The sequence below is a fragment of the Nicrophorus vespilloides genome, unplaced genomic scaffold (assembly GCF_001412225.1).
Source record: "Nicrophorus vespilloides isolate i.1.1-1 unplaced genomic scaffold, Nicve_v1.0, whole genome shotgun sequence".
In the NCBI taxonomy this organism is placed as follows: Eukaryota; Metazoa; Arthropoda; class Insecta; order Coleoptera; family Silphidae; genus Nicrophorus; species Nicrophorus vespilloides.
The window spans coordinates 6,535-28,067 of record NW_017099838.1 but is presented as its reverse complement, the minus strand read 5'-3'; the positions used below and the strand labels follow the sequence as shown (position 1 = coordinate 28,067).

The 21,533-nt window shown below is 28.9% G+C and overlaps 2 protein-coding genes across 2 annotated transcripts; both read right to left on the bottom strand.

Moving 5' to 3' along the window:
* Positions 1–226: 226 nt before the first annotated feature.
* Positions 227–7,975, bottom strand: LOC108565761 (solute carrier family 15 member 2-like; the record flags this gene model as incomplete). The annotated part of the gene is given in 9 exon segments (XM_017925364.1): positions 227–370; positions 1,088–1,191; positions 1,248–1,730; positions 1,806–1,997; positions 2,049–2,131; positions 2,179–2,453; positions 2,514–2,742; positions 2,800–2,878; positions 7,893–7,975. Coding segments are annotated over 9 exon segments (1,655 nt in total), but the record flags the coding sequence as incomplete, so codon positions are not given.
* LOC108565764 (melatonin receptor type 1B-A-like) lies at positions 7,939–20,717 on the bottom strand. Its single transcript, XM_017925367.1, has 3 exons — positions 20,403–20,717; positions 8,922–9,106; positions 7,939–8,856 (listed from the first exon to the last, which is right to left on the bottom strand). Exons 2-3 carry the CDS (start codon positions 9,100–9,102, stop codon positions 7,955–7,957), a joined length of 1,083 nt encoding a protein of 360 aa, XP_017780856.1. The 5' UTR covers positions 9,103–9,106; positions 20,403–20,717; the 3' UTR covers positions 7,939–7,954.
* Between the last annotated feature and the right edge of the window lie 816 nt (positions 20,718–21,533).

Here is a 21,533-nt window from a genome sequence, read left to right as displayed (position 1 = left end):
TCTGACAAAAACATTCAACTTATAGCCCGAGATTGCAGGTTGTGAATGAACAATAAAAGTTAAAAAAAAATAATAATATAAATTTTTTAAATGAATAAATGTTTTGCAATAAGGAAATTAATTTATAACATTCAAACATTTTATAAACATATTGTACATATAATTTGTATATTGCACAAATATATTTTGTATATAACCCATATTATTTAATATAAAATATACTTACCCATCTGGTGGTAACTCTAAATAACCAGACACCATGACAACGTTGTTTGTATCCGGAAAATAGTAAATGTCCGTTAAAGTTTGGGTATTTTGTAGAGTAATTGTAATGTTGAATAAATCATCGCTCATCTTCAGAAGTACAATTCTGAAATTATATTTATTATATTAATTAATGCTAAAAATTCTAAATAATATACAGTGGAAGGTTCTACTGTAATTATTTTGTTGTTGTGATTGTATTGCATATGGGTCGATAGACCAACGATTCATACGCTTTTTATATTTCCTACATTTTAGTCTGTAATTATTTATAAAATTGTATCGTTGTTTCAAAATATTAGGGGAACCGGAAAGTAATGTCTTTTCTTTTACATTAAATTCAAACAAATAATTTTGTTTTTATTTTTAATCAATTATGTAACCACTCTCGTTATAAGCAATTAGGTTTTGAGCAAAATATCTGGAGATTGTATTTTAGATATTATCCAATTTTTTGTCAAATAAAAAGTGTTGTAATGATGGGAATTAATGGAAATGCGATGGTGCAGTATAGTGGGCGAATATAGTGAACTCTCACTCCAAACCATAACATTTTTTCCAGGGTTCAACTTCATGAGGTTTTACATTATCGTGTTAGAGAATAACGCCTTTTCTACTGAGAATCCTTGGACACTTTTCAATTAAATATTGAAAGCATACATATGTACTCTTCTGATACTTGGTTACCCATTTCACCCAACAAGTCATATTAATGTTAAAATGTTTTTGGCTCGGCTTTGAAATACATAATGATCTGATAAATGATAAATTTGCGTAGATATCACATTAGTTTCCGGTCCCCCCAATAAGTAGAATAATTTACCTCATTCTAGGTTTCCCACTTAGTGAACGCCTGAATTCGATCGGATCAATCAAGTAGTTAACTATTTGATAGTTTTTATCTACAGCTAATATAACTGAATCAATCTGTATAACAAAATAAATACATATAAGCGATTATAGTATATAATTATTTCTGTTACCTGATGTTCTATAGCAATTAATGGTACTTCGTGGGGTCCCTCCGGCGACTTCAAAAATCCACATTCTGTGGGTACATATACAGTGATATTATACTGTGAATTGTTATGAGCGGGAATATCTTCAAAACGATAACGTTCTGTGGAATTTAGGTGAAGAAAACCGTTGAATGGATTTTTTACATCAACGTCACATGGTAGAGTATTCACGAAGTTCACTGAAGCCCGATTATTGCCGGGCATTTTCGGGTAGTTCCTTTCCAAAATTAGCTCTAAAAATCCGGCGCATATGAACGCCAATCCGGCAATCAAACCGCCCACAGCCATCCTATGCAAATGGTTATCCAAACAATTTCTTCTACTCAATAATGGGTATAAGAATTTATCGAAGAATGGGATGAGAAAAAGAACTAGGGCCGGGTTTATAACTTGCATTTGATCGGGCACAATTTGTAAACCCCATATGAAACCGTTCATCCTGCTAGCCTACAGAATATATATATATAAATATATTTATTTAATAATTAATAATACTAAGTAATTATATAATAAATGGTTTACTTGAAAAGTCCACCTTGATCCTTGCTGATCAAACAACGACCAGAATAAGGGCAAAGGCGCGTAGAGGCACAAAACCGCATATACTACTTTCATATCGTGAATTAATTTTGTGTTAAACTTCCCTTTCGCATAATCCAACCAATGTGATGTATTTTCTCTTTTAACACCGCCCACCTTTTGAGCTAAAGCGTACTTGATTACAAAAACTTAAATTAAATTTCACCCTATATTTCTTAAACTTACTGCAGTGCAATTAACGAATTGAAGCATAACATTTCCTTTAGGCGATTTCATCCGATACCAAGGCTTTCCCAGTATAAAAAGAACTAAAATTACATGTCGTAAACAAATTTGATTAAAACTTTCTACTTACGGAGAGAAAGAAGCATCAAGACTGCTGGAAAACCGAATCCTAAGGCGTAACAGGTGTCATCCCCGAAACAGGTTACGGCCTTTCTGAGGATTGGCGTCAAAATCATGCCCACAAATCCGCCCAAATTTATAGCGAAATAGAAGAGCGAGAAAAATTGTTGCAGCTTATCCTGTTGTATCGGAAGCTTGAATTGATCGCCGCCGAATGCAGCCACGCAAGGCTTCGTTCCTCCCGTTCCAATTGCTATAAAACCCAATCCCAAAATCGTAGCCAAACTGAAATGAACATGAGAAATGTATATTGAGCTTATTGACGTTATTGTTAGATAACATTACATAGGCGACATTTCAATAGTAGGTATAGCTGCGAATATCATGAAAATGTTTCCCAATATATATATTAAAGAGAAGTATAAGATGGTTCGATATCGTCCTAAAAAGCTGTCGGCGCAAATCGCTCCAAAAATCGGAATTAGATAACACATCATGATGAATACGTGGTAAACGATTGTCGCACTATTTTCGGCTAAAAGTAATTCGTTTCTTAGGTAAAGTGATAAAATTGCTGAAAATGTTTTATATAATTCAATATGTAAATGAATAATATATATATATATCTTACTTCTTAGTCCACAAAACGAAAAGCGCTCCCAAAACTCGGTTCCAATAATACATATTATGGATATGTAAAGTGCGGATTTCTGCAAATTAATAACATGTACAAACTGAATTACTGTTAAGTAAATTAACTTACGTCCATAGACAAATCAATCTTATAGATCGTAGTCGAAACATCATCACATAAATAAAAGTCAGATTTGACGTTTCAAAAAGTTGAAATTTTGTTGCATTTGTGTTCATATTGTATCATCAATACAAAATGTCATTAAATTAATATTATGAAAAACTATTTTTCTTTAGACTTCGGTCGTTAGCCTTTTGACCCAAATTAGGACCCATAAAAAATAGTAAATAAATAGAGAAATTATAATACAATCGTAAAACTAAACTAAAAAAACTACAGGATGCTACATTTACATAAAATAAATAAAAAATGGGTAAATATATTTCTTATATATGGAAAATTGTGGAATACTCATTGTCATTGCATAAAACGTATTTAAGTGTTGAGACTAAGAAATTAATATTATGCAGATTGTAAATAATAAATGTATTCAAAAAAATATTTTGCGTAAATATAATTGAATGTAAACTATAAATATAATTCATGTAAACAATTTCATATTAGATTGGTGATTAATTTTGTCATTTGTGGAATACCATGGAGCATTGATAACTTCTCTTAAGCTTTTAGATTCAAACATATAGTTTTTATTATGAATTTGTGTATCAATACTTTATTTCCAATTGAGATATGCGATATGTCAATACCAGCTGTTTTAATATCTTTCTTCCTAGTTGTCGATTGAGTGACATGTAGTCCAAGTTACCTGGTTTTATACACTGTTGTTGATAGTAATTAATTTTATAAATACATGAAGTTATGGCAAGCGAAATTTGGAATGGAGACTCCAGAACTGCGTGATTTTACGTTCTTCCTCTTCAACGAGTTCTGTCCAGAAAGGAAGACCTGATCGCTTCTTGGCGAACTACCATCTGGTTTTCGTTAGGAAGTTCGCGTAATAAGTTTTAAAATTTGAAGGATTTAATTTTATGTCTCGAAACAGCTGCTTAACGTTTTAGTTAATTAATCAAAAATGGTAAAAATACCGACAGAGAATTGAATGAGCATTTTTATATAAATAAATATAAAATGTTTAAAGAGCGGACCCCGGATCTATACAAGTAATATAAACAATTGGAGTCAGGCATAAAACAGTTCCTGGCGTAGTGGTCATTTTAGTTGCATCTTAGTAGTGTCGTTTGTGATCACACATTTTTCAAAATTTGCAATAAATATTAATATATTTAATATATTAACAAAACAATCATTAATTATTAATGTAACGTCGAATACTAGACAAAACACTCCAGGTCTTGCTGAGAATTAAAATGTGCACGCAGTAGACAAATCGAATTTTATGTCTTATCACTCAGACTTGTTCAAATTTACATATTACATATTTACAATATTACATAGTACATATTGCTCCTGCAATTCTCTTTCTGTGTAGACACTGAGGAGTTTCACTATGTGTTTTCCTTCAATATTACAAATTGCCGGAATTTTTTGTCAAAAAATAACCGGTTAAAACAAGTTTACCGATAATTAAAGCACTTCACTACTCATTTAGTAATCAATAATATTGATATATAATTTACGACTACTCTACAAATCTTGCCATTAATAAAACAAATTATTAAATACATAATTATTCTTTCTCTTAAAAAAATAAATCGATGTATTTATAAATGTTGAGTCATTTAAAAATGTAGGTTTTAGATTAAAAAAAACGTATATAAAAAAAGATTTATTCGTTAATAATTTGTTACATCTTATATAAAATCTAGACGTTAAATGTTTTCATATATATATAGAATAGATGAATATGTTCCGATATTATGTTTCTCTTTTATATTACATACAATTATAACATTACATTAGTTAACTAACGATATACATATTATTGTGCACAGGTATATACAAAATACATTAATTTATATAGTTATACTACACAAAAAATCAATGTCAAGAAGTCAGAGTTTAAAATCAATAATAGTTTATATAAATAAAGCTTACATAAATGTTTACTAAAGTATACACGTAAAATAGATTTGGACGAATAAAACCAGGGAGTCGAAAATAATAGAAATTTTTATTATAACCGGAACAAACAATTTCTCAATTGAAAAACCAAAACCGGAACGAAATTTTAATTACGGTTAATTTCGGTTCAATTTATAATGTAAACCATGTATAAGAGAATTTTTTATAAAATAAACAAGTACATAATAAACAAAACCATCAAGGCCTCAATTCGTGGGAATGCTTAATCATCAATAAAATTAGAGTCTCAATCACCACCAATCAACCACCGACTAAAAAGAGAAAATTTCAAGAAGGAAGGGCAAGCACAAGTCTTGTGCAGCTAACATTAGAACAAACTCAAATTACAGTGATTAAAAATATTACTGGAAACATGAATGAAAATACATTACATTACTAATTCTTTTTTATTTCTTTTATATTTTCAATTTTATAATTGAAAACAATAGAAAATGAATTTTGTAAATAAAATGAAATCAAAATTTGATTGACTCTCTGAATAAAACATAATAAAAATTCATTCGTTGTTTAATGAAATTATCTAAATATTTCAAAAATTCAGTTTTGTACAATTGTAAAATATATAATAGCAATAAAATGATTTAAGAAAATGAATTTATGTATTTGAAAAATTATTCTTTCAACTTTTAAATATGATTTCAACAATATACTTCTTGATAATATTAATGACTTTTGTGTATTATGTATTTTTTTTATAACAATAGGTTTATTTGTTTATCACAACATTTATAAGTGAAAGATTAGTTGATACTAATATATGTATACATATATTTATAGAGATATATTCATAAGTTAATATCAGATACATATTATATTTAGAATGGCGCTTCATATTTTTCTTCGGTCCGAAAAAAAAAATATAGCGTGTGTGTAAAAATAATTATTTAGAAAAAAAAAACAAATATATTACATCAGAAAATATTCCCCATTTTATGAACTACACAAGTGTACACATATGCATATATTTCTATTCATATAATATTTTAATTGTATATCATACTCGCACATTGAACACTTAATTATTTACAACATTTTTTTTATGTTAAATATGTTTTAAAAGATATCTGTATAATAATTTCGTTGTACGAAAATAAAACGAATTTAATCGAAAATAGCGAACGAATTATATAATACAATATAAGCGTTTAATAAATTTATACATGTATAACAATAATGGTCCCTATCACATTAAACACGTGAAATTACATAATTTTTTTCACCCTCTAATTAAAAATTACCATATTATTCTCTTTTTTTATTATTATTATTTTGTATTCCTCATTTATGTTATTCTTGTTTATTTTAATCACAGATGGGAAGAAGGCAACATTTACACTTAACATTAATTAATAATTATATAACGAAGCAAAAAATATTTAATAAAATAATAGTTAAAGCGGCTCAGAACGTGAAACGTGAAATTCGACTAGCCTCAGTGTAAATTTTGATTTGAAATTTGTTTAAACATTTCGAGGCTTTTATTTTTATATACTCAGTCTGTTAATTATTTAATTTAGTTATTTATTACTTTATTCCTTCTCAATCTCGTTTATAAATACATGCGCATCACAAATTACTTTTAATTATAATATTTTATTAACTATATTAATTATATTAATCCCCCCAGTATAAATTAAAATATATCATAAAAAGCGGACGATTTTTTTTGTTATTTTTGTCAAATTTTCGAATTCTTAGATCAGCGGACGTATGTTGTTTATCTTGGCTTATATATTAGTACAATAAAGCGTGAGGAGTTGTGTTTTCTTAAATTGTTTAAATTCCAATAGCAAAATTAATTTAATTCCATTGGATTTTGGCCAAATAATGATCATGGAGTGATTTTGTATTTATTAAAGAAATAATAATTGATAACTAAGTAATATAATAAACTTAACGTTTAACGTTAAGTTTAAGATTGCATGAAGTAATGCATTAATGACTAACTTAAATAATGTTTTTTTTTCTGTTGTGTTACTAAATATGACTGGAATTGTTATTCTAATACGTTTAATATATTTGATATTGAATAAAGATGATAAACTCATCTTTCCTACATTGCATTTCTAAGTAATATTTAATCTAACATTTATATATATGTATTTATATATTTACTTACTATTTTTATTGAGATAATATCTACCATTTCTTAAGAATTATCATCAAATCTATGATTTATGAAGTTAATAAAAAAAATGAAATTTATGTTCATGATAGTTGTAAATATGATATAATCATATATAATATCCTCGTTGTAATATCTATTAAATAAAATACCGCTAGAAGAGGACGGTTTTTATTTAAATATAATGAAATATTCAATTAAATTTTGAAAGATTTGTTATATTACCGAAAAGATTATTTGATTTTTGATTTAACGTTTTAATTTTTTGATGATTTTTTATTGTTGCAACGTTTGTATATTTGTTAGGAGATTTCCTTCTGATTTGTACAAGTACCAGGAAATCGTCAATTTGCATTATTTTTTGCAATTTGGCATACAAATACTAACACTACTTTAATAAGGTGCCAAATTTTGTATGAATATTATATTACAAATTGAACTGAAGAATTAATTAATGGAAAATTAAGCAAACGACATTTTAAAATAATAGTAATTTTCATTATTTATAATTATGAATTGGTTTCTTTATTTGTGTTGAAGGTATTTGATATATTTTTAAGCCATTATTCCTGAATGTATCTTACATTTTAAGATATAGTTTTACAAATTGATATATTTTTTTAAATTGTTTTTTTTTATATAGATTATTATAAAATATATCACTCTTTCAGAGAAGTCTGGAATGCGTTGAAATTAATGGAATTAAATTGAAGTTTGCCAATATTCTCGAGTTATATAATTTTTCAAAAAATATATCCGAGGACGTTTCGTTTTTTGCTTAGTTAGTTTCAGATACTAGAAGCTACAAAGGCTACAGTATATATAGTAAATATTTGTTTACCTTCCTTTCAATATCGGCTAAACCCAAATACCCTGCTGATTGCTGGGGCGGAATTCGTCTCATCATAACTCGTACACGTCTCGCCCGTTCAGGCGGCCAGAGCAGCGTTTTCCCTGCGCTTCTCTGCCCCTTTGTGGACTACAATACATGTTGTATCCGGGTATAATGTGCACCCTGACATCACCGGAAGGCCGGGTACCATCCGGCCGCTGACGCCGCGAAAAAGATACGGTCGTTTTGCAGCAACAATAGTGAAAGAGGTTCACGTAAGCGCCACGGAAGTGCCGATTAGTTACACAATACAGTATATTGTTGACGCAGGATTTACTGATTGCAAACCATGCGATGTGATAGAACACGTTGTCGGATACCGTTCTAACAGTAGTGTCGAGGGCGAGTACAACGCCGAAGGGTAGCCAGAATACAATGAACAGAACAAAACTATAAATGTTCGTGAGCATTAGGTTGTAATCCCAGCCGAAAGTGACCGGCGGCTTGAAGCTCGGTCTCGACTTAACCATGCGTATCTTGTATTTCGCCTTAGCGTAACAAAATAGAGTTAGAGTCAAGGGCACAAGGACGAAGATTACGGCGACGCTTGCCTGATATGGAAATAACCCTTTCCATTTACGCCTGCAATAGTCAAACGATAGATCGCTTGTGAATTGCAGACCTGATGTTATAGCGCAGACAGTCCAAATGGTGAGCAGGATTGTAGTTATCCTGCATGGAGTCAGTACTTCATAGACACGCGGCGTGCAGCATAACCTTATGTAATTCTCCACGGCAATTGCCGCGATTGAAAGGACCGTCACCAAGAAGCATAGAGCGGCAAGGAACCAATGGAATTTGCAGACCGTCAGCGTTTCCGGAAGGTCTGCCAAAATCATAACCGCCGACGCCGGAACCAGTAATCCAGACACCAGCAAATCCGCCAATGCTACATTCACGACGAACGCGTTTCCTTGTGAACAAAATAGGAACAAAAATAATTTTGATTATAATTTGGAAAATTGCTCGATTTTTTACCTCTTTTCCTCAGGTAGTCCTCGATCATCACGGCGCTGATCATGAATACATTTCCTATGCTTCCTATTGCGGACATTGAGGACAGCAGTAACAGCCGGGCGACCCTTGACCAATCGGAACTTAGTGTCACAGGGGACACGAATTCAGCACCATAATCTGTTCCAGTCATATTGGAAAGCATTACCCTAAAATTAAAAAAAATATATTATCGTAAATAATCTAGATATATTTTCGTTACAACATAAAATATTAATTCATATCATTATATAATATTTGTTCTATATTCAGTAGTGACCTTAATCCACCACTCACTTGTCTTACATGAAAAATTAAACCTTTCAGAATATATTTTTTTTTTATTTACTAATCAAAGGATGATACTAACTATCTTGGGATGTTAAATAATTAAGAATTAATATGAATTATGTTTGTATAAATTGATGAGGTTTATTATTAAAGCAACAAAGTATACTTTTTTCATAAAACATTTCTAATAAATCTAAAATTATTTATGGTTATTATGGTAAGAGTGTACAGATTAGCATTATTTATTTCTTGGGTAATAAAAATTGCATGGTCCATGAAAGCTTTGCGGTATTTTAATATAAGATTATGTAATATCAACAAGTGAACAATAAAGATGGCAGTTTTGAACGGCTTCTTTATTCTATGCCCGGTCTCTTGGCAATATACACAATACGATGCTAACATAATTGTGCTATTCTTAATAAAACATAAATCACATATAAAATTACATTACAAGACATATTTTTTATTATTAGATCAATGTACACACCAGTCGTTGTTTTCATTTATTTCTCAAGAGAAATGTAACGTAATGGTTATCATTTGCAGGCAATTGAAACATAATGTTACCTATGTGAAAGTTAATATTACTGCATATTTAGTAAACTGTACGAGATAGAAATATGTATTAGTTATATGTTAACATTGTTATTTTGTTGAATCCAAATTATAACAATGTCAATTTATTTAGTATGAGCATTAGTGTGTTTCTCAATGAAATTTATGAAAAACGTGAACGAAGGAAAGTTGGTGGCATGCATTATTAAATATTTTACTATGTAATAAATCTGATATGCCTTGAAAATATAAACATATTAATTGAATTTGAACATTATATACGAAAATGATAAGTCAGAAATATAGAAAAAAAAATGGGTCTTTCATCATGAAGGATGGATAGTCCGTGTAAGGACGAATTTAGCATTCTTTAGCCGAATGATGCTTTAGAATATATTATTTGTTTCATTCAAGAATACTTACTTCTATTTGGTTTATTTATAAATTCATATTTTTTATATTTTCTTATATATGTACGTTTCACATTTTTCAGAATGCCATTTTTTTTTGTATAATTTTTTTGTTACAATTTATATTTTATTGTGTCTCTGGGCGGAAAGCCTTAGGTCGATAGCCCTTTGGTTACAATTGGTGACTAATTTTTTTTTTTAGAAAAATATCACTTATTGTTAAAGTTAGTATACATGTGAAATTTTAATTTAAAAGGTTGAGGGATATAGTTAATGTGTCACATTAAGGTTGGCGTGGGCCCTAGATAAGAAAATGATGACAAGCGTGGCGAATTATTTTTTTTTGTGGATAAATAAAGAACGACGGGAAGACTACCATTTGAGCCCGTCTAATATGGCATATATTAAAATCATATTTATTAAGTTTTAATTCTTCATTGGTTTTTACTAACTTTATAGTTGCTACAATTAATTTGAATAAAACAGTGAAATTATAGAGATATAGAATAAATAAATTGTTAAATTTTCTACTTAGGTTTAAATATATAAAAATCTATTATGACAACAACAGTGAGTTTTATGTATATGGCAATTGAGTTCTATGTAATATTTCATTATATTTTTTTGTATTGTATTCGATATTTAAATTGACAGCCGTTTAGTAAATCGAAGAATATTAAAGAGCACACGTGTTGTGAGTTCAAAGACGAACTGCTACAACTTAATGGCAAGGTTAATATATATACATGTATATATATATATATATATGTATACATGTATGTGAAAGAAAAGAACATTATGTCTGTGGCAATCAGAGTATGTTATTAATAAAATCAATAATGAATATTCAAAACTCAAGTTATTTTTATATTAGAATAATAGTAGGATAAGTATAAAATAGTCCATATGGTAACTGATTATTATATGCTGTAGCATGTAAAGTAGCTTTAACGTTAGAAATGTTGTGAGATTCATGCATCGTATTCCTTTAAAAGTTCTGCCCAACATAGAGCATTTGTGTTTCCTCTCAATTCATATAAGTCCATTTATGTTCAAATTGACATATTTAAATGTTTGCGTTTAATAAAATTAAAAATATACTTCTATAATATCAAAATATTTCACACATTATGAATAATGAAGTATACATAGGTTACTTTAAAAACAATGTTTTTAATTATTGAACTAAGCGTAAAAATGTATTTGTTCAAAATTATCATATACTTAACCGTAAATTATTGTTTATAATAGCTAACATCAAATTATAAACATTACTACAGTCAACAACTAAAAATGGACTTAGGCCACTTTCTTAATAAGAAGCAGGAGCATTACTATAAATATTTAAAATTATAAAATGTCTAAAGTAACTAACAAATATTAAAAAATACATAAACATGTATATAAAAGGATAACGTTGCTTGCCTTTTAATTAAAATGTTTACGCTTTGTAATTAAACATTAACAAAATTGATAGCATATCAACACAATACTAAACTAACTTTATAAGTAATCACACATAATCTAACATACTTCTCAAACAGCTCAATACATTTATACTCTTAAAGCATGGATAGTGTACATAAATCTTCAAACATTACCATTGAGTTATTTTTTATTCGTTTCAATTTAATAACTAAAGTACTATTGATTCATATCGGTATACAAAAAAGTGATTGCACGTCGATATTTGGCTTTGTACTGTGGACATAAATCAGCCGTTTGTGTATTGGCGTTGTCCCCATTTCACTTCGACTATACCTATATGATCTTTCCATCTCTCTCGCGCACAATTGATTAATGAAACAAAGTGTTCGTCGGGTCAGAAGCCTTTCTATTTTTATTTTCGTTGATTACATATTTCTTTTGCATGTATAAAATATAAAACACACGAAGCCCATGCTGATTTTATACATTTTTTTGTGTGTTATTGCAGTTTTCAGGGAACTCCGGACGGAAACCATGGCAACCTGTTGAGGAGACCAAGTGCTGGACTACGCCCATCCACCCACACACAGCAACGCGCCGTTCGAAACCTTTCATTGATTTTAAATTCTGTTCCCTAAAATATGCAAATATAGTTCGTTTTTATAATGATTCTGACCCTATTTCTACAAATATAGCAGTATTGTTATAAATATAAAACGATATGTTTATACAGAAATAAATATTTATAGTAAACACAATTAATTTCTCTTTTTATGTGGTTTATTTATTTAATATATTTAGTTTCTCAATTAGTCTGGTTTCAAAATCCAGGACTATATGAGATATTGTTGTAGTACTAGTACTGTTTAATGTCTGTGGATTCAAATTGTTAATATATTATACGCATTAGTTAGTTATAGCTTTTTTTTATTTCAATTAATGAAATACAATTCGGAACTAGTGTTATTTTTTAGTTATTAATCTGGCTTCCATTACTTCCAAAATGAATGAAACCTACATACAAATGTATTCAATTAAGAATATTTTTGTATGTCGTAATTATTTTATTTACAATCTATTCATTGTAAATAATAATTAAATTTAATCGCGGTTGAGATTAAACGGATAAACTTTCCATTGATATTGAACATTAATAATTACTTAAATCTATATACTAAATATTTGCAATGCTTCATCCTATTTATTGTTTCACTTTTGTCGAGTAGGTCAATAGCCAGAACATTAGTATGTGACTCCAGTCTATCTTGGTATCCATTAAGTCTTCAGTTGGGCAGATGTCTTTCTTTAATGTGAATGTGACATGCACGAATTTCATTTCGTTAACTGCTATTCTCATTTTTTAAGTCATTCATGTAGCTTATCTAAATTTTCCTGTATATATTCAGATGCTACTGCTGGATTCTCATCTGATACAAAGATTGCTGTTGCAATCGTAGTATTCTTAGTTTTAGGAATATCTGCCGTATAATAAGGTAAAGCAGATGACGATTAGGAATAATGTGACTAAAATATATTTGTTTGTAATGTGTGAACATATATTAATGATCAGTTTATAATTAAAACAATGTTAACTTGAAAATCATCGACTTATATAAAGTCAAAAAACAATTATTAATATTGTCAAATTTATGCAGACTGTTTAATATGCTATGTAAGTACGTAGAAAAAAAGAATAATTATATTTTACATATCACAAATATTTTGAATAAACTTAAAAACTACTCTAATATAGTTATAGTTCTGTCATTAAATATTATTATTTTGTAATTGATTTATCTTTATCGTACACAAGATATATAAGTAATTTCCTATGTATTGTGCTTTTATTCCATTTTTTATTAATTATATTGATTGAATACATTAAATATGGCTTGGGAAATCGTGGGTCCAAATGAAATTAGAATTTCCTAACAATTTAGTATCAATAGGAAAATTTTAATTGGAGCGTCTCAAATTGATTTGAAAGAGAAAAATCATAAGCACCTGTTAATAAAATGACTATGGTGGGGTAGAGTGTCTACAGTATACTTTTTAAGATTTGAGTGCCTAAACAAATTTTCATTTGGACTCCTATAATTCGGGTCCGGTGCCATTGTAGTTCCGCCACTGTTTCCGTAATGATTCGTGTTTTCATGCATTTAAAATTTAATGTATTCCTCCTTTATTTTCTCCGAACTGTTGTTACTCTTCTGTCCCACCATTTGAATAACATGCATTATGTATTTCTTTATATAGTGTTGGTATTTCAATATATATAATATATGTATACTAGACACAGTTATACTTTACATCTTTATTTACTTATTATTTATCAATAAATTAATATATCAGGGCGGAAACACCTATGATAAATAGTTGTTTTGAAGTTGCTGATTCTATTTTTTGTTATTATTATATAACTTACAAAATTTAAACATTTTTAAATTATATTATATGCGTCTTAAGTAAGGTAATGCAAAATACAAATATAAATGTATGTAATATTGTTTTAATTTATTCAAAAAACAATATGCAAAAATTCATTTTTGCTAAAATTGTAAACAAAAAATTCTTATTTCAAAATTTAAAAAACACTTCAAAGTTATATAAAATTCGATTAAATATCAGGTAAAAATACTTGTGTTGAATACCAGACTTCCTTGTTTGTAGATCTAGCGCTTCCAATCTTTTGTTTGACAAACGTCCATAAGTTTTCGATTGGATTGAAGTAGGGTTATTGGGAAGGCCAGGCCAAAACGTCGATCTTATTGTTTAAAAGCCATCTCTGCGTAGTATGCTTTGCATCATTATCCTGCTGCAATTGCCATTTTATGCGCATCTCTCACCTCTTCAAATATGCAGATGTAAAATAATCTGTCCATCGTTTCTTTTATCCAAACCAGAGGACCCACACTATACTAGGAGAACCATCGTCATACCATAATGCTTCCCCATCCATGTTTAGACATTTAAACATAAATTTGTAATGTATTTGGGGTTGAACTCTGCATTTTTCGGGTGCCTTACTCAACGTCTACGATCGCTTCCAACTAAAATTTATTTGGGTCCATAGGACGTTACTTCATTTTTAATATTTATTGTACCATTCCACTCAATATGACTTTGCATACTCGATGCGACACTTTTGATCTCTCTGCGTCAACATTGGTACTCTATGCGATTTTATTCCTCAAAGCCTATTTTCAACTGATCGACCACATAGGGTGGTTATCTGCATTTGTAGTTTTGCGAGGCTTACCTCTTTCCCGTTTAACCTTTGTGGACGCGCGAGCATTCTTATTACATGAAGACGCGCGCAGGGTATATTTTACCCACTATCTATTACATCAGTTTCAATGCTATCTCATATAATTATAATGTATAATTTCTTGGAAAAAAATATTTTAGAAGACATTTAGTACACAAATAGGAATATTTATTTAGTTTATTCTATTATAAACAATCGGCTAGTTGCTGCAGTTCAACATCAGTTAGAGGGCGGGTCTCCGAAGAAGGTGCATTTGAAGCCATTATACCAAAAATATAAAACCAAACACAAAATTAGTCACTGTATACCAGTCACTACAAAAATCACGGCGCCACATATAAAACGTAGGGACGCGCGCGATGGGTAAAATTTATCCTGGCGTACTTTAAACTACAGCTGACAAGTACTGACTGCTCTAAAGATAGGATAATTTTAGGTATGCCTTCAGAATAGTCCATTTGGAAGGTACCGAGAGGCGGCAGCACGTAACTTTACACACGGGTTAAGGGATAATATGGCTTGATAAACAAATGTAAAAGATCTTCCAATAATTTTTGCTATTTGGCTAATGCTATGACCCTCATTTCGTAGTTTCATTACTAATTCTCATTCTTTCACTCTGCACTGCTTCGCTCGAACTATTGTATTGCTAAATTGTGGAATTTTTTACTTTTAATTTATCTAATTACCCTTAGTTTCATTATTTTAATACCAGTACAAATAATATATAAATTTGATCCTAATCTTAAAAAATACTATTTTTCTTGCACTGTTCTTATTTTATTATCCACGTTCATAAGATTCACTTTCACATTAGCCTGTGAAATACCTAAAATGTATTCAGCTGCAGCCATATTATATTTCAATAAAAATATTTTACGCAAAAGTTGCCATAGGAAAAAAAAATGTAATAGTATTTAAGTCAATACTATCTATTATTTTGTAGCGATTGATATAAAACAATTTATTAATTCTAAATAACTACAATAATAAAATATGATTTAAGTTCTTAATTTGATAATTGATTGGTATTATAATGGAGAGTTTTCGAATTTGAACCGTCGCTTAGGTTGGACCACCAACGAAAATTGACCTATATAGGCTATTTGTGTCATATGGTAATATTTGGCTGCATTTGCAGACGTTTAAAGTGTCTTATGTTTTGCACAAATTATTATTATTTGTTATTTAGAAGTCCTCTAAAGAAATATAAAATAAATTGAATATTGTTTTTTTTATTTCAAACATTTCAAATTATGTCGAGCTCAAATTTTATAATAATTAACCCGGGCTGAAAGACCTCGGTCGATAGCTCTTTGGCCAGTGTATTAATATTTTTTTTTAATTTATGTTAGAATTTATTTATTTTGAGAGTTGTATTATTATTTAGTTTTTTATTATTATTATAATTAAATTGTTAATTTTGAAAGTAGCTTAACTACTTAAGTTTGAAATGCAGACTCTAAAATATCTCAATTTAAATATAAGTGGACTTAGGTCACTTACAAAATAAATGGCTCATATACATATAAATATAATTTTGAAGGTATGAATTTGTTACCACCACTTTCTTTTACTTTAAATAATCTTTTTTTTTTTGTAAATTCGGCAACTCTTTCCTATAATTATGTTAACGCTTTTGTTATAATCTAATATTATAAAAGACCTTGATAGAAATAAAACATAATTATAGAGAGAACACCATAAATAGAACAATTGTATGTATTGAGGTTATTTCTTATATTTTTTTGATTATACGATGACCTTTATTACACCTGGATTAATACTAATTAAATAAATGTATAAAGAAAACGAGGTCCGGTAAATTAATGCCCACGACAATTCACTAAAATTAATGTATTCTTATTAATAATAAATAATAACAATTAATGATTCAATTGGAAATAATCCAACATAAATCACTTTATTATAGTTTAATAGTTTATGATAAGTGTTATGGTTTAATAAAATACAAATGTTTATCTACCGAATAGATTAATGCTTGCGAATTCACAAGTGATGTACACGCGATGTATGTTATATATGGTACAAAACACGCTAGTTAAATGCCTAAAACTAGTGTAAATTGCCCAAAGATTATATGATAGAACGTTTAATTCAACTTTCAAATTTAGATATAAACTAATTAACGGTGTAAATATTGTTTCAAGTGAAATTTAATTATTTCACACACAATTTATATGAAGTTAACGTAAATTTTGAAGAAATAAAAAGGGAAGTTGTTAATAAATGCTGATATTTTATAAGTTAAAAAAACGCACCATAAACTTTCCGCAGAATGCTTAGATAACCTACATTCATAACCTATATTTTGCATTTTAAATTATACAATTATTGATGTAAATTCTACTGCTGAACTATATATTATTACTGAGGCTTATCTTATAATCTTAGTTTTGCATGGAGGCCTTGAATTAAGTTGCATATGAAATACCGTACAATTAGACAAAAAATAAAGCATACAAAGTTTACAATAAAAACAACCACTTACAAAAATAAGGAAATACAAATAGAATATTAATAAGGAAAGTGATTGATTTATTTTAATATATTAAATTAATGAAGATGTTGGAGATATTACAAAATCTTGTTAAAATGTTGGTTCAAATTACCGAGGAATTGGTTCGCCTTCAACCGATTCGAATCATAATAAAGATCGGTTTAAAATTAGATCCAAGTATTCAATGTTATTATTTTCTATTATTTTGTGATTGTTTCCGCTACGAATTTTCATCTCTAATTATTAAAATTGTATGTTCAATTTGGTTGAAGTAATTCATATGATAACGTACGTATGGGGAAAATGGTGAACGGAGTTGCATTTGCATTAATAATGGGTGGTGACATCGATCGGTTTGCGTTTTTCCCGACAGTCCAATTAGGCCGTTTCAGCAAGTGTGTCATTGAAATTTTAATAAGGCCTGAAAATTTCATACATGAAAAACGAGCCCAAGGCAACAGGGATCAACTGACTCCCTTTCAAACGTAACAGGAGGCAAAGCGATACAAATATTTATATTGGCGGTACCGGATAATGATCGGCCGTATATTTGCATAATAATGTATTCCCCGGGCGACGGGGAAAATGCCAAAGGGCGAACCTTCGATGGCCTTACCGATTGAACTATTCGCGAATAGCTAAATTTGGATTTTACTGCCGGATGTGTGTTTCGGCAAACAATCCATTCGTTTCGTTACGAATTTAGACCTTCGTATCTGACCTAAAAGCAATTAAAATCTACATCGAATGCATTTTGCCACGGCAATAAATCTTGCAATAACTTAATTAAGAGGTCTTGGAGAAGCTTCGCCTACCCGGCGAATCCACTTCATCTAATATAAGGATCTTAAAGTTTTATAACAAAAATGTAAATGCGAATATTTGCTATATTTCTTATTGCAAAGTAGAATAGATAGATTCCATACCACTTTATTGCTAAAAGAAGTTTAATGTCTTTATTCCAACAAGTTTATTGGCTATAAGATTTTAGTAGACTTTGCATCCGAGAGTCGTTAACTTCTATATGTATATTAATTTTATGAGTTGTCCAGTATTCTCGCTATAAAAACAGATATATTCAATATTATTATTATACTTAGAATTCCATATTCAAAATTATAGTTTACAAATTAATTAAATTTATTTTTATTATTTCCTATATTTTAATATTATATTTGCTTTATACTTAATTCTAGGCTGAGTTTTTTTTTATATATAATATCACATCAAAATGTTTCTAGTTTTGTTATTTTATATTAATTATATTATTGTGCTAATATAGTCAGTATATAAATATTATCATAATGTTATTCTATATCGATAAAACTAATACAAAAATGTTCATATTATACATTTTGTTTAATTTAAAATTATTAAAAATACAATCATAAGAATTGGATACGTTCAAAGTAATTATTTCTTTAAGCGAAAGTTTGGTTTTAGAGGTAAACATATATTTTATTTTTCCTTTAAAACATTTTTATATTTATCACTTAATAATAACATTTCTATCTAAATCAGGATTATTTTCACTAAAAAAAAATTATTGGTTAATTTTTTTTCCGCATGAAATTCTTTAATTTCAAAGATTTCTTATCAGAGGTAATGTTAACCGAGGTATCACTACAATATATATTTGATTTTTAAAATATTTTAAATAGCAATGAAGTACTTATATAATATAAAGTTTAATGGACAATATTTGTAGCTTGAACTTGTATATAATTGTGATATCGATTACTAATCTAATGATCAATTAATTTCAATTTACACTTGACCGATTTTGATTTAACTATGATTAATATATGTTCAGTCATTCATTTTCATTGGTTATTTAAATATTTCATGTATACAAAAAAAAATAATGATTACATCAATATTATATTCTAGTACTCCACTTGGCATCTGTGTTTATGTTAGTTGCCAGATTATATATCGTTATGTCATCTGAATTGTATTCAAATTCTATTAGAATTTTATTCATTGTGAACATCCAATGGAATATTCTTATATTATTCAAGTGCATCAATATTTTATTTGTTCGGAAATTCTAGACATATGTGGAAATACTCATTGATATTTATATAGTATTTATATAGTTGGCGAAAGTCCAACGCAGAGAAATATAGTATGTTTAAGCTAATGTGAACTTGTCAGACATGAAATAGAAACGATATTGTTATTTTAACAAATGTTTTTGTATCATCAAAAAACTACCATTATTATGTCTTTTACGAAAAATATTCATCTTTTTTTTTTCAATTAACTTAGTATCTATTATTCATTAATAAGGTCTCTTTTTTAATGTCAAAATAGGCTCAGTTCTATAAATTAATAATTGATTAACGGTAATGAAACTTTTATTGTTTTTTTTATGAAGAAGATATTTAATCAAGATAATCTAAAAATATTTTATATTGTTTATTTGAACCATCGATATATGATATTATTTTTAGCAATATGTTTTGAAAAAATAACTAAAGAATTATATCATGAAATAGAAAAATAATTTTGTATATTTAGAAAAATAAAACTGTTATATTTTGTAAGTATTGTTCTACACGAAGTTATAAAATATATATTAATCAAGTAATTAATGTATGGTGAGAATTAACTATGTTGATCGCATGTGAGATATGGGAAAAAAACAACGCGAATTACGAAATCATCACGTTGATCGCGAACGAACCTTTTACACGTGATGCTGCACACAACTCAATTATGGTAATTACAGATCTCACGGGGATTAAGTTTTACATTTGCAACCGGCTTATCGATCAACATAGACATAAACACTCCGTAAATAACGAGACAAACCCCGCACAAAAAAGGAACAGCGGAAACACATATGTCGGCCCTTTAATAAACTCTGGCGTTCATTCATGTTTTGTTGTCGAGCGGATGCTCCGGAAAGCAGTTATGCATTCAGTTATTTTACATAAGACATCGTCAACTGTGAAACCTAATTGTAAATGGTACTTTCCACGTACCTGTATAATTTGCAGACGAAAATCCAAGAGGTCGCAACAATTAAGGACCCTGTAATAATACCATCGTATGAAGTCGATGCACTCTGGATTACGTCAATTGTCCATTTCGGCCCTTTCTATTTGCGCGCGTTTTCTTTCTCCGTTTGTTTTTTCTTATGATTTTTCTGATCTATGGTACGTTAAATTTTGGAATGACCCTTTCAAAATGAACTTTTTCTACAATTAATTGATAAGGGATCGTTATCGATGCGTTCGCCGGACGTGCACTCAGGCCAAGAGACCGTTCCGGTGGCGTCCCGACGCCAGGCGCGGCGTCTAACCTGACGCCCTCGCATGCGCAACAAGTAAAACTAAATTCACACAAATTAGCGCAATCACAAAAGCTTCATATAGTATTCGGGGTAATATTCATTTTCATCATCATGAACACCATAACACGCCCAAAATTGCATTGCATAATGTTGCAATATCATAAAAAAAACATATTACTTAGAAGAAATTATTTGCTCTTAAAAATATTTTTTATGTACTACATTTAATTATATTGATAATTATAATTATTTGCTTCTTTTCTATAATAGCTTTCTCTAGTATTGGGAAGAACTTATACATCCTCTTGATTTTATATGCAATTTGGTTTAATATATTGCAAGATAAAGAATATTAATATAAAATATATACTGCAAAACTATATATGTTTAATAAGCTTAAGTTAGATTTATAGATATTATATTCATAGCCATATTTTCTTGTTTTTTATAATAGCTTTCTCTACTATTAGGAAGTACTTATACATCATCTTCTTTTATATACAATTTTGTTTAATATATTGCAAGATGAAGCATATTAATATATATAATACAAAACTATTGTAATAATATATTTAAAGCTAATTGAAGCTTGGTTTAATACGAATTGTGTTGAATGTGTTCCATAATGACTATACATAACTACTTTGGGTAGCACTCTAATTAATATAAAATCATGTATTTTTGTATATTCCTCTAGGCGCCAATCAATCAGATTCATGTTCAGAGTTAATGAATATGTGTGGTATTAAGTCTTTATACTCTTATGAATCATCTGAATTCAGAGCAAGAGAATATGCTTTTATTTTATTATTTTCTAAAC